We start from the raw sequence: 15,510 nt of genomic DNA on the forward strand, positions 1-15,510 counted from the left end.
ATTGGTCCCTTGAGGAACCCTGGAGAACACAGGGAGAAACGTGCCAACGTTGTTATATCTATTGTAATGTCCAGATTAGGGGGCATATTTTTGGTAGTCCATTTATTAATATTGGCTATCCATTATCAAGTTTGGCTTGAATGCTGTTTGAGATATCAACCCAAGACAATTGGGATGCTTAAGGTCTAAATCTATTGTATTGACTATAGATGTGTTCCAGAATGTAGGACCTATATACTAGTATCTGGTAATTTTTTTGTAATATATGGGATAGGGACTTTGTCTTTAGGCACAAAGTGCATTCACTATTTTGATTTTTGTCCTGTCATCAACATCTATATTTGACATATACCACCTCCCATTGTCACTATTAATCTGATATAGAGCCAATTGTAGGGTTTTTAGGGTTGCCGACGCTGAGCGGAGGCGCCATACCGTTTGAAATTAGGGTGCCAGCCTCCGGAGCAAGGCAGGGAAAGATAGCAGGGCATATTAGGGAAAGGTTAGCCCCCTGCTTTTACCCTCGATCTATGGTATACAATACTCTACCAATGACGTTCTTGTACATCATGTCCATTGAAGGTTGCTATATCTCGATTTTAAGCCCAAGTTTATATATGCACTTTTTTCACTTTATTCACTTTACTAATACCGTTTGGTTATTTTGGCACTTATGGGTGTAGACACTTTTAGGTATCATGCTATTGTACTATGAGGTGTCGTGTCTGGTAGCAGAGTATCTTGCCAAGTGACAATAGCCACTGTTTTCACCTACTATCTAGATATATAGATAATTTTCTACCCTGATGCCATGCTTGCAATTTATGTGGGGATTTGTTGTTGTGGAGTCCTTTGCTTTTTAAATATTAATAAAATTTAATTGGGGGTCTATTTTGTTCTCTGGTTCTAAAGTATTTGAGGCCCTGCTCTTTATCTGAATAATAGATTTTGTTTACCAATATTTACCAGCTTGGCACATGACAAAAGGACACTTATTTGACAAGCTTCGCTTGTATAGTGGTCAATTGACTTCCTTAACAAATGCGTTGTGAGGATGACCTTACATATAACTAGTGCACAAAATATGGTGTGAACATAGCCTCTGAAAATTCTGTAAATATAGTAATCACCATTCCAATGAATACCTTACCATAATATGACATGGAATGCTGGCTAAATTACATGAATGGAAAAAAGCAGTGAGCAGAACGCTCAAAATTTGTACATTATAGTCAGAACTATATGGAACTGGAGATCAAGCTGTTTTTTCTTGTATTTGCATTATAAGTGACATAAGGTACTGGTGATATACCCTTTGTGTACAGGTAACATTTATTATGGGTGCCATACTTTAAAAGAAAGACAGTTGGCTATAGTATTTTTTGAAAACTAAAAAGTAATCCAAAAGGATGTCAATACGTGGCCAAATCTCCCCCTACCTGTTTTCCATCCAAAGTGTACAGCTTCTTGACCACTCCAGTCTCCAGTTTAATGGCATCAGTGATATCGGTGAGGACTTGTTCAAAGGAATGGGCCGTCTTCTTGTTGAGAAGGACACGTACAGCCTTACGAGGCTTTACTCCACTTCGAATGATCGTTACCAACTTGGGACGGACGAAGTCCTTGCTCTCCTTGGACTGAGCGTTGTTGCAGGTACCCAGGGACTGTGGGCTCTTTTGAGCAGCAGAAGTCTTCACATTTACTGACCAGTTTGGGTTGACATTCTTTGTATATTCCAGTCTCTTGAAGAAGTTGTCAGATGAACAAACATAGCTTTCTCCTAAAATATATGAAACAAAGGTATAAATTAACCAACTTATATAACTCCATTTATTTTCAGTGATAAATGTAAATGTAGATATTCTATAGCTCTAAAATATAAATTCCAGTTTGGGATCACTTTTACAAAACACGTTTGGGGCTTATATCATGAACGGTTCCAGAAAAAAAAACAAAGTATACAAGAATTTGGGGGTAAGATTTAATGGCTTTACACCCCTCCCTACAAAATGACCTGTCTAGCAATCTAATATGTGGCGCTGTGGATCATTTGCCACATTTCTATTTTGGCCACATGTGGATCGGATTGTTATTGACACATATCAATACACAACATATTACACTCAATGATAACACTAAGCTTCAGATTAGCAGTTTGAAGGGCTAAACTTCTTTGCAACCAATTAAAAGGTAAGTAAATTGTGCCGCAAGATGTCAACATGCTGATAGTAACTAAGTTTATATAGAGGAAGTTGCAAGACTATTACTTAGATTATTGACATTTGTGTTGGATTACTTATTAAAGACCCCTAGAGAAAGAGTTTGGTATACAGTATGCGTGCTTTGTTTGGGAACTGTCTCCTAGCTCTGAATCTGTATCAAATCCATATCAATATAGGGTAAGCACAACAAGTCCTTGTAATGGAGTCATGCCGCTACTTTAAGCACCCAATAGAAGAAAACATTCTATTTGTTTATATTGAAATAAGGTTCTCGGAGCACTGTGAGTGGGGCCACGTGACATGGACCATCTTTCCTCTGGCTAACTCTGGGTCTTGCAGTCCCGCTCACAAAATCTGAGAAACTTATTTGCATATAAACATCAAATGGGCACCTAATATAAAAGGTTCTTTCAGACTGGCTAACTGAGGCTCGTTTGTTGGCCTGTTTACACAGGCTGATGAGTACTGGTGGGAACAGAAAAATCATCAATGTGATTTGTCTGTACCCCATACAGACTCATGCTATTGGCAAAAAAAAACAAAACAAAGGTTTACAGTGGCAGGGTGCCTTTGCGTATAAGTGATCTAAGTATCATTTAGATATAGTGACCCTACAACCAGAAGGCTGGACATGTATAGTTAGATGAGGACAGTCGGTAAATCACAGAAGAAAAACAGAGAAAAAAAAAGCTGTGGAGGAGAAGTATAGGATAATAAAGTGCTAAGTGCTTGGTGCGGAAATCAGCTTCAATAGTAATAAGCTCCAGTTACACAACTCCCTTCATGCACTTTATTACCATCTGGTTGATTTTTTGTACTTATCATTGACTTATTTTCATCAATTCTGTGATTGGCACTTCATTATTGGTCAGATTATATTTTACAGTTTATGGCCAATTTTTCTTGTCTGGGTATGCACCCTTGTTTTTAACTCTGTGTACACATTGATTTGTTTTTTTGTCATTTTATTATTACCTGTGTATTATTGATATTAATAAACATTACTGATTTTCTCATCATTTTATGTTTGGACTTTATGGTTGGCTTTTTTTCTCTGTTTTTCTCATGCTATTGGCAGCACATCTCCTGTTTACAAGGGGTGATGAGTTTCCAATAACAATGATTTCTGTGCTGGCATAAACTATTCAATTATACAATGAACTATTGTTTTGATCGTTCTCTGGGTATGATCGCTATGTTTACAAGGATCGATAATCAGGAACGAACATTTTTAGGAAAGCTAGTTCTCAGCCTGTCTGAATGGACATTCAGGCCCCGATTCATCATTGCCTTTGCGCCTATATTTTGTTTAGTTTTGTATGTTCAGTGCCTTTTTTATTTGCACCCAATTCAGTATTTTATGTGCTCCTTTTTTAAGTCTATTTATATGCGCTTCCGTGTTCTGTTTTTTTCCCATTTTGTGGGCGGACTCTAACAATTCTATATGTTTAAGTCGCAAAATTTGGGGCATCTTCACTCCAGTCCTCCCCCCTTTGTGTATTTTTGAACATGCTCAAATTTTGGCACAGTTTTTGCATCCCATGTAAATGGCAAGGTAGACGTGTAGCACAAAAAGTTGCAAAAACAGTTTAAAACAGGAAGAAAGTCCTTTTTTTAACTTTGGGCCAAATTCACGAGTTGCAAACCTCATTTTGATGAATTTGTGGCCAAAATTGTAATCAATACCACAAGAAAAAAAAGGAAAGTGACCTTAAAAAATGCCTTAGTCATGTTGCAAGGCTTCTTTGGATATTTTGCCTAGATGAAAGCTGCAACAGATTAAATAGCAATGGATAGTTTTTTCGTCTTTTTTCTTTGCTACCTTGCATCCCTGTTTTTTTCCTTTAAACAAATGCCATAGATAAGAGCGGACACAGACAAAAGTGGGCCTCTGTGCCAGAACAGTATATGGGCCCTGTGCCATCCAATAATGTGTCGTCGACAGAAGCTTTGAAGGTAGATGTGGAGCCCCTAATCTCTTGGCCCTTGTGTGGCTGCACAGGTTGAAGCAATATCATGTCTGCTCCTGCCCATAGCTCTACAGTATGTATTGTATATGTTTTCATGCCTCCTATTCAGGAATCTCGCATCTTAAAGAGGTTGTTCAAGACTTTTTATTTACTGTGGGCCTAAAAACTAACTGGCAGATAGTTGCTAACTACCTGCCTGTCGTACCCGGTGCCAGCTCACAACGGTCACTCACCACTCCTGCAGGCGATTCAACTGCTCCTTGCCAACAGATCAGGTCTTCTTCTTCCGGGTTGCTCTGTTGACTTGACGGCGTCATGTTGATTGACAGGCGGCTTCCTGTACATGATGTTGGCAGTAATGCCCCATCAACAGAGCACCCAGGAAGAGAAGGCAATAATGCTCTGTAGTTGTAACGCCAGCAGAAGCCATAGAATTGCCAGCAGGAGCGGTCTGTGTTAGCAACTACCTACCTGCTAGTCTCTAGATACATTGCAAAAAAAACTCCTGGATAACCCCTTTAAGAGCCGTGAATGATTAAACTGTCTCTTTAATCTTTCAATACTACATTTTATCAGTGCACTATTTCAGAAGAGGTTTACGTCAGATCCCATTTATATTAATGACACAAAATCATCCCCATTTTAAATAACCAGTGACCCTATTATATTACACTCTATGTAAAACATTAGCCATTTACCTATTTCAGATCTCTAATGACTGAATGTATCTCTGTTAATGGAAAGACAAGGTATCCGGCAGCGGGCGACTATTGTATCGGGACCGTGAAAGGTAAACCTGATTCTGTTACCATAGAAACAATGCGAGTGCTAAACAGCGTTCTACAATAGGCTCCCTCCAAACATGTCTGCAGCGACAAGACCGGGTGACAGACCTACAGGTCTATTAATGGCATTTATTTATGCTACAGAAAAATAAGCCTTGGAAAAAAAGCGAGATTGATCCTACACATAACCGGGCCTATTTCCTAACATTTCTGGAAGCATAGGAAAAACTGGGGCTTCTTATAGGATTAGCATTGCTTGCCAGACCCTCTAAACACATATCATACACATCCATTTTCATTTCTTCCCGGCCTCAATGGGATTTGCAAATTAATTGGAGCGGTTTTAGATCTGCCGAAAAAGAGCACATGCTTATCTAAACAGCCCCTTCAATGTAGAGACCTGTATCCTATTCATGAAATCTCTACTGTGTGACTGTCGAGAAATTCTGCCATATCCCTCCCACTCTAATCTATAAATATATATGCAAAAAAATTCCATTTTATACCTCCCTGCCAGTACGGCCCACAGCACTTACCGCATAAACGCATTCCCTTTTATAGAGCAATAAGGAAGCATTACAGATTGGGAACTCGGATTTATTTGTAATTATAAATGGAAATCATTAATAGCCCACGCCGCTAATTACTCTGTAAATATTCTTTCTATCGATGTCTATTTCAGTGCGTTGTCTTACGTTTTCATCTTATAAATGCCTGCCATATTTCCTATAAGCGGATGATGCAGTAAGGGGTTTACGGGGGGCTTTTTCGGGTTACAATCAGCCTTCTGTAGTCCACAATAACACATTGAAAATATAGGTCAGCATCATTAAAGAAAGGGTTCAATGACTTGACTGAATTTGGCATTGACTGCTGTAAGTAAGTGACTCATACTTCCATTACAAGCTGTCAAACTAGATGAAGCTTACATGGTGGACAATTTGGCCAAGTGACTTGCGGTACTATTTCATGAGTATGTAAGGAAAGTTACGCACCTTTGGGAATAATACATGCAGGAGGAATCAGGGGTGCAACAAGTCACCAGCCAAACAAGGAGCAGGACCATATTCTACTAGGACCACAATCAGCACCACACATTTATCATATTAGAGGCTTATGACTATTTGTCCCCTACCCTTGCCATAGGCTTATTGTAATTTTCTTTCTCGCTTTTGTCTCCCTACAATTTACATATATACTTTCACTACTTTCATTCCCTTCTCTATCATCCGAGAGGTGGGACTATGCCAACTATCCTGGTAGTTACACCCATGGAGGAAACACTTAAAGGGAATTTGCCATCCAAAACTGACAGTATAAAGTACAAAGGACTCACTATAAAAATTGCACCTTTAGTGTTCTACGCACTGAAATGTAATCATATATGCTAATAAAGGTGCTCGATGCACCCTTGGTATGGTCAAGAGGGTCAGTACACCATCCAGTGGCTTTGCATGCCCCACCTCCCTCACTGGTTATTGACAGCATTGGCTTGCCCCAGTTTTTTCTTCAAACAGTGCTCTGTCAGCTCCCACTGAGGGAGGCAAGGGCATGCGAAACCACCGGGCGGAAAAGTGCACTGATCCTCTTAGCCACACCTACTTCAGTTTCTGCATAACAGAATCAGGAATTTAGAACCATAAAAGTGCGATGTTTATAGGAGCTATATCCCTACAAGGCTATGTGATTAGTTTATACTGTGGCTTTGGGCTGGCACACTCCATTTAAAAGGTTATTGTCATCACATTGCTCAAGAATGGGATGATTTTTACTTTTATAGTTTACTGCTAGTTGCTTAGTTTACCACCCATTGATAACATGTAGTGCTTACAAGTGCTTTCCAATAGACATTGTAAGCACTGATCAGGATCTTTATGGATCACTGAGGAGCCACTATGCTTCTCCGACCCTGCAGATGGTGCCATTGCTTGCAGTATCAGAGAGCCCACAGTTTGGGCCAGCAATGCCGCTGGTCTAAACTGTCACTTAAGCAGGAGCACACCACCCACATTAGCGGGAAGCTGGCAGGCTGGACAGTGCTGCATTCCACAAGATATCACAAACCTTTTTAATGGGTCGTCTCATGAAGATAACGTTGGCATGCTAATATAATCCCAAAGATAAACAGTCGCACTCAGAATTCCTTTAAGTTGCAAACAATTTAGAATTTTATTTTCAAAACACCAAAATTAAATGATTCACCGCAGTTGAGACAATAAGGTATTCCAATGGTATAAGGTAACGTTTCGACCCACTGGGTCTTTATCAAACCTTACTCTTACTAGAAAGGCAAGGAGAGGAAATATTTCATGAGAGTTGCTGGATTCCCATTAGGGGCTACTTGTATGCTGCATCTGGAGACTGCGGTGCTAATATAGTTTATCATAGAGAGTCTCCATTTGAGACCACATCTGTGAGCCAGATTTATAGAGCCATTCTAGAAGAGCCTGGTGGACCCAAGCCAGATATCTATACATTATATAGTTGGCCATTTATGCGGCTGTTTAAGGGCATCAGCTTCCCCCAGTAGTAACAGTTGATTGTTGAGGGTTAAATAAATGTTTGAAAATGTGCCTATAGTCAGAGGATAAAATATAAAAGGGGACTTTTTCTGTAATTAATATCTATTGGAGACTCGTAGAATACTTTTCAGCCATCAAATTATCCATCTTTCCAGGGCAATTATCACTGCAGAGCAAATTGTAAACCAGTATCTATGTTTCCAAAAGGAATTACGGTAAATGGGATCTGTTCTCTCAGATAACCATGGAAAATTATATCTTGGAAAATTGCCATACATCTCACATTTATGGTAGTCCTATAGGCATATGAAAATATGGGCAAATAAGTTAAAGGGGTATTCCCATCTCCAAGATCTTATCCCAATATGTAGTAGGTGTAATAATAATAATATTAGCAAATACCTCTAATTAGAAATGTAGTATAGCTTTTCTGATTCACTATGTCTCTTTCCTCATGTGCAGACATTGCAGGACCTTAAGTATCCATGGTTACGACCACTAGCAACTAGGTAACTGTCGCTATATCACTGGTCGTAACCATGGATACTAAAAGTCCTGCAATGCCTGTACATGAGGAAAGAGACATAGCAAATCAGAAAACAATACTACATTTCTAATTTTAGGCACTTACGGTACTAATATTATTATTATTACACCTGCTACATATTGGGATGGGATCTTTCAGATAGGAATACCCCTTTAATTTCTCTCTCCACGCGATTATTTCTCCTTATAAAGGTAAAGGACACATTGCTCCCATGACAGATGGTAGCTATAGAAGTTGTCTCCTGAAGATAACCCTTATACATGTGTCCTGTTAGGCACTTATGAAGGTTGCATGGCTGGAACTTGTGAGAGAGTGTGTTGCTGACCAATTTGACAAATTCGGTGCATTTTAAGACTGTCTAGTCTAAGTTTGCGCTGTCCAAGAATTGGCCAATTTTAATAACTGAATATTATTGGAAATTCCTGCAAGTTAAAGGGTTTTTTTCCGGCCTTAGACTACAAGTCTGCAATCATTCTTTGTGACTGCAGACTTGTGAAACCTCACATTGCGCACACTGTGCGCTGTGAGGATTCTCCAGTGGCAGTGCTGGGAGAGGCGGGACGTGAGGACAAGTATGTGATTTGCATACATGCGTTCACGTGCCGACTAGATGAGGGCGGTTTCATTCAATGCAACTGTATTGAGCAAGGCCAGGAATGTAGCCAGAAGTATACAAATTGCATACATGCGGCCACATGACTGCCCGCTCCTGCGTCAGCACCAGAGAATCCTTGCAGCGCATGGTGTGCACGATGTGAATATTCGCAAGTCTATAGTCACTCAGAGTGACCGCAGACTTGTAGCCTAAGGCCAGACAACCCCTTTAAACTCCATGATTTGCAAGATGTGAATTCTAGCTTTATAGCTCTCTCTTTTAAAGATTGGTGGGGATCCTATCAGACCACCATTGTTCAGGAAATAATCTTTGCGGTGTGCCATCACCTTTGGATGGAAAAAGTCCTTTATTATCACGAGCAACTTTATTTTCTTGTAATAATTGCAGAACACCATGGCATTTGTTAAAGACACTATTGTGTGCAATAATAAATATAACATTTGTGTAACTTTAGTTATAAACTAGTATACAATCAGATCCAGGGTGTATTAGATCATGTTTTCCTTAACACTGTTGCAAAGGTTAAACAGATTGTCTGTCCAGTTCCTGCCTACTAATATAAACTCTGATCCATGAAATGACATAGGGAAGACATTGTCATGGAAAAGCTCAGCCACCTGCCTTTACAATGCAAAATCTGCCTTTTTTTATTTGGCAAGGCAGCCTTCCAGGCAGAGGGATGCTGATCTGCCAAGTCAGCAGAGAAAAGGACAGATGGCCCAATAGTAATGACAGAACAGAAGACGCAGTGAGACTAATGACTGATTATACGCTTTTTTCTTATATGGACATCAAAGAAACTTTCAAATGTTACATTGCTAATTCACTGCACTTATACAGGCATAAAACAAACGTGGAAATTCCGTTACTGTCTTAATGCCTTAATGGGTTATTACTTTAGGTGTCACTTGCACGACTTTAAGTGTCTTGATTTTAAAAAATTGCAAATAGTGTAAATTGTGAGAGGTTTTTATGTTAACTTTACTAATTGTGTCCATCAAGGTTTTGGCTAAAAGTGAAAATACATTCATAGGCTGCTCTGGATCCCACAAACATTTGAAGGTAGATTTTTCTAATTTCTAACATTATTTTTGCTATCCCATCTTTGTTATCCAATATACTGTATCTCAGTATGTTATCACTAAGTGTTAGGCCGGCGTCACACTAGCGATTTTTACGGACGTATGAGAGGTGCAGAAAATACGGATTGCATATGGTACAATGATTCTCTATGGCCCAGCTCCTATCTGCCGTATTTTACTGATCCGTATTATACGGTCTTGTACGGCCGTAGAAAATCGCAGCATCCTGCGTTTGTCACTGTATTGCGCAAAAAAAAAAAATCGCCAATGAAAGTCTATGGGGGCGAGAAAAATACGGATTACACACGGACCATGCGTGTGACTTGCGAGAAATACGCACCGGTGTTAGAGAGAAAAGCCGGCAATTCAGTGCGGTGTACAGTAAAATCACACTGACCGAATAGAATAGATAAAATAAATGTCTACACATAGAATAGGTATATATATATATATATATATATATATATATATATATATATATATATATATATATATCAGTGAGACACACATATATATAGGTATTTAGATTTCATACAGCGCTAGATATCATAAAAGCCGGTAATTCAATTGCCGGCTTTTTCTTTCTCCTTCCCAAACCCGACATGATATGAGACATAGTTTACATACAGTAAACCATCTCATATCCCTTTTTTTTGCATATTCCACACTACTAATGTTAGTAGTGTGTATGTGCAAAATTTGGGTCCTCTAGCTATTAAAGGGTTAAATGGCGGAAAAAATTGGCGTGGGCTCCCGCGCAATTTTCTCTGCCAGAGTGGTAAAGCCAGTGACTGAGGGCAGATATTAATAGCCTAGAGAGGGTCCATGGTTATTGCCCCCCCCCCTGGCTAAAAACATCTGCCCCCAGCCACCCCAGAAAAGGCACATCTGGAAGATGCGCCTATTCTGGCACTTGGCCACTCTCTTCCCACTCCCGTGTAGCGGTGGGATATGGGGTAATGAAGGGTTAATGTCACCTTGCTATTGTAAGGTGACATTAAGCCAGATTAATAATTTAGAGGCGTCAATTATGACACCTATCCATTATTAATCCAATAGTACGAAATGGTTAATAAAACACACACATTATTAAATAGTATTTTAATGAAATAAAGACACAGGGTGTTTTAATATTTTATACTGGTAATCCACCTGAAGACCCTCGTTCTGTAAAAAAGGTTAAAATAAAAAATCAACAATATCCCATACCTTCCGTCGTTCAGTCTTGTCCCACGATGTAAATCTATCTGAAGGGGTTAAATCATTTTACAGCCAGGAGCTCTGCTAATGCAGTCGCTCCTGTCTGTAAAATGTTGTGAATGAATGGAATGCAGGGAAATGTCCTGTAGTTACCTTGAGTCGTGGTGATGCGCCCCCTGCTGGATGTCCTCATATGTACTCGAGCGTGGGAACCATGTCTCATATCATGTCGGGTTTGTGAAGGAGAAAGAAAAAGCTGGCAGTTGAATTACCGGCTTTTATGCTATCTCGCACTGAATTAAATATACTGTAAATACAGTGTATATATATATATATATATATATATATATATATATATATATATATATATATATGTGTGTGTGTGTGTGTGTGTGTGTGTGTGTGTGTGTGTCTCAATGACAATTATAATTATTTTTGTAAATTTATCATAGTTATCAAACCATGATGAAGTGTTCTTTAATGGAAACATCCCATACTAAATATGGATGTAAAATTTGACAGTATGTTAAATCTTATGTCACTAGAATTACAAATGTATCCTCATTAAGGTCCATTAAAAGGTTCCTATCAGCAGGTTTCGTACCCCCAACTAATATCATCTATATTAAGTCACTCTAATGCTGAATAAATCCATACATTTGTTTTAGCAATCCATGCTTCCATTTCACATAATTTCCTTTTACACTTTTCATGCTAATAAGCCACAAGTGCAGGGGCTTGGCCCTGAACTTACAGTTCTCCGGCCTCTTTTTTTCTATGCCTGCCACCAGCCTCCCTTCACAGATTGACAGGTCTCCCTTCTCTCAGCAACCTGTTCCTTAACCCGAAAAGTTGTGCAAGCAACATCATTCCTGAAGGGGTACATGCGCAGTAAGGTCCTGAGAACTTTCGAGAGCTGGTCTATTGATCTGTGCATAAGCCCATCCCGGAAATGATGGTGCTAGCGTGAGATATCAGGCAAGGGAATAGCCCCTTGCACGTGTGTACCATTACTATATAAATTGAACAAGGGATTTCTCCAGGTATGTTTTTCTCTGAAAAACTCAGGCATTTCAGATAAAATATAGTTTGAAAAGTCTATCAGGGACCATAGGGAGAGGGGTGACTATTCTGGTGCAGGCATCATCTACCTTTGCTTGAAGGCCTCTCTCATATGTTCATATAGGAAAAGACCTTTCAATTACGCAGCTAAGCTCCAATTGAAGGTGCCTGTGGTTCGAGCAGCATGAATCTAGGTAGACGTTCCCTTTAAATTGGGTTTGAAATCAGCGCTCAGTGCATGCCCGCCAAGTTCTTACACACTAATCTGGTGCTACAATTAGAAAGTCCACTGCTTTTTGTAATATTATTAAATGCAGTACTTCCCCTTCCTGGTTCAAAAGAGCCAAGCTCAGGCTACCAAAGTACCACACTATTACTCCTCTTCCATAAAACTTTACAGTAGTCACTGTTGGCACTATGCATTTGACCAACAAATGTTCTTCTGGCCTCTGCCAATTCAAGATTCGCGTATCAGACTGCCAGAAGAGGAAATGTGATTCGTCACTCCAGACAAAGTATTTCCACTGCCCTACAGACCTTCAAAAAGATAATCTCAAACTGAAGTGCTGAGCCACAGAAATTCAATATATGAAGGACTTAGTGCTTGCATCAGCACCCGGTGAACCAGAGCAAGTTCTGGGACCCTGGACAGATGGGTGGGCTACTCGTCATCAAGGACACCATCAAGAGGCCCGTGAGTTGGGGGGCAGCGCTGGCACCGGGCACTGCCCCTTAAACTGGTTCACTGATTCTTTGTGTGGGGGGAGTGTACTATACTGTGTATGTGGGGGCTGCACTATACTCTGTGTGGGGGACTCCAGTATACTGTGTGTGTGGGCGGCTGCACTATATTGTGTATGTGGAAATGCTGCATTATACTGAGTGGAGGCTGCCATATACTGTGTGTGGGGGCTGCATTATACTGTGTGTGGGAGACTGCACTATACTGTGTATGTGGGGATGCTGCATTATACTGTGCGTGGGAGGACTGCACTATACTGTGTATGGGGGGCTGCACAATACTGTGTGGGGGGACTGCACTATTCTGTGTGTGTGGGGCTGCATTATACTGTGTATGTGGGGGGCTGCACAATACTGTGTGTGGGGGACTGCACTATACTGTGTGCATGGGGGCTGCATTATACTGTGAATGGGGGTACTGCATTACACTGTGCATGTGGGGGCTGCATAATACTGTGTGTGGGGGGACTGCACTATACTGTGAGTATGGGGCTGCACTATACTGTGTGTGGAGACTGCTTTACACTGTGTGTGGTGCATTATACTCTGAGGGGGTGATATTATACTGTGTGCGTGTGTGGGTCTGCATTATACTGTAAGGGGGCTGCATTATACTCTGGGGGCTGCATTATACTGTGTGTGTGTGGGGTTGCATTATACTTGGGGGGCTGCATTATACTCTGAGGGACCTGGATTATGCTGTATGAGGGGACTACATTATACTCTATGAGGGGGATTCAGTATACTCAGAGGGGGCTGCAGTATACTCTATGAGGGGGCTTCAGTATACTCTGAGGGGGGTTGCAGTATACTCTATGGTGGGGGCTGCATTATACTCTATCAAGGACCATGGAGAGTGCATTAGACTATGTGTACTATATGAGACCTGCATTATACTGTATTGAGGACTATTTGTACCCATCATTCTTCCTCAGTCGGAGTAAAGAGGCCGGGAACAAGCGTCGAATGACTTCATTACTGTTGATCATGCTCGCTTAGCGGCCTGGACTCAGCGCATGTAAATACTACCGAAATGTTTCTGTGTGATGGTGCAATATGTTAACATTTGGGGCCCCATTTTAAACTTTTACCCAGGCCCAACTTAGTCTAAAACCAGCCCTGACACACATTTTTACAGATTTCCTGTAAATAATGGCATTTCTTCAAAGGGCTTGAATATTTACTGCATATCATATTGATTACCACGTTGAGAATCCCCCTGCCCACTTATGGCCAGCTGCATTATTTACTCTAGCCCTCGGGCAGCTTTTCGATGGGCCCCAGTGCTTGGACTACCAGCCCTTTAATTTTTTCCTAGAGTTTGAGTATGCACACACAGCATTAACTACTAAATGCCACAGCGCACACAATGCTTTGTCTTTGTAGGCAGAGTTACTACACTATACATTCCATCCTGCTCCTGTACGAAGTATGCACACTATTCCAGGTGACTCCTATATGATGTATGTATACCAGCCTCACTGTCTCCTATGTGCTGTATGTATACCAGCCTCAGCGCCCCCTATATGATGTATGTACAGTTGTGCTCTAAAGTTTACATACTCGGGCAGAATTTTTGCTTTCTTGGCCTTTTTTCAGAGAATATGAATGATAACACCAACACTTTTTCTCCATTCATTGTTAGTGGTTGGGTGAAGCCATTTATTGTCAAACTACTGTGTTTTCTCTTTTTAAATCATAATGACAACCTAAAACATCCAAATGACCCTGATCCAAAGTTCACATACCCCATTTCTTAATACCGTGTATTGCCCCCTCTAACATCAATGACAGCTTGAAGTCTTTTGTGGTAGTTGTGGATGAGGTTCTTTATTTTCTCAGATGGTAAAGCTGCTCTTCTTTACAAAAAGCCTCTAGTTCCTGTAAATTCATGGGCTGTCTAGCATGAACTGCGCGCTTTAGATCTCCCCAGAGTGGCTCAATGATATTGAGGTCAGGAGACTGAGATGGCCACTCCAGAACCTTCACTTTGTTCTGCTGTAGCCAATCACAGGTCGGCTTGGCCTTGTCTTTTAGATTGTTGTCATGTTGTCATGTTGGAATGTCCAAGTACGTTCCATGCGCGGCTTCCGGGCTGATGAGTGCAAATGTGCCTCCAGTATTTGCTGATAACATGATGCATTTATCTTTCCTTCAACTTTGACCAAGTTTCCTGTGCCATTGTAACTCACACATCCCCAAAATATCAGCGATCCACCTCCATGCTTTACAGTAGGAATGGTGTTCCTTTCATCATAGACCTTTTTGACCTCCCTCCAAATGTAACGTTTATGGTTGTGGCCAAAAAGTTCAATTTTGATCCCATCACTCCAAATGACCTTGATCCAGAAGTTTTGAGGCTTGTCTCTGTGCTGTTTTGCGTATTGTAGGTGAGATACTTTGTGGCATTTGCACAGTAATGGCTTTCTTCTGGCGACTCGACCACGCAGCCCATTTTTCTTCAAGTGCCTCCTTATTGGGCATCTTGAAACAGCCACACCACTAGTTTTTAGAGAGTCCTATATTTCAGCTGATGTTATTTGTAGGCTTTTCTTTGCATCCCTAACAATTTTCCTGGCAGTTGTGGACAACATTTTTTGTTGGTCTACCTGACTGTGGTTTTGCTTTTACAGAGCCCTTGATTTTCCATTTGTTAATCACAATTTGAAAGCTGCTGACTGGCATTATCAATTCCTTGGATATCTTTTTGTATCCCTTTCCTGTTTTATACCTTTCAACTACCTTTTCCTGTAGATCCATTGA

General features: G+C 40.5%; 1 protein-coding gene across 1 annotated transcript in view; it reads right to left on the reverse strand.

Annotated features, from left to right (window-relative positions):
* The window catches only part of DCX (doublecortin), a 137,221-nt gene that overhangs the window by 80,819 nt on the left and 40,892 nt on the right, over positions 1-15,510 (reverse strand). The window contains exon 3 of the mRNA XM_077285165.1: positions 1,440-1,780. Coding sequence (XP_077141280.1) covers positions 1,440-1,780 — 341 coding nt within the window. The remainder of the gene's footprint in view (positions 1-1,439; positions 1,781-15,510) is intronic.

The sequence above is a fragment of the Ranitomeya variabilis genome, chromosome 2 (genome assembly GCF_051348905.1).
Source record: "Ranitomeya variabilis isolate aRanVar5 chromosome 2, aRanVar5.hap1, whole genome shotgun sequence".
NCBI lineage: Eukaryota > Metazoa > Chordata > Amphibia > Anura > Dendrobatidae > Ranitomeya > Ranitomeya variabilis.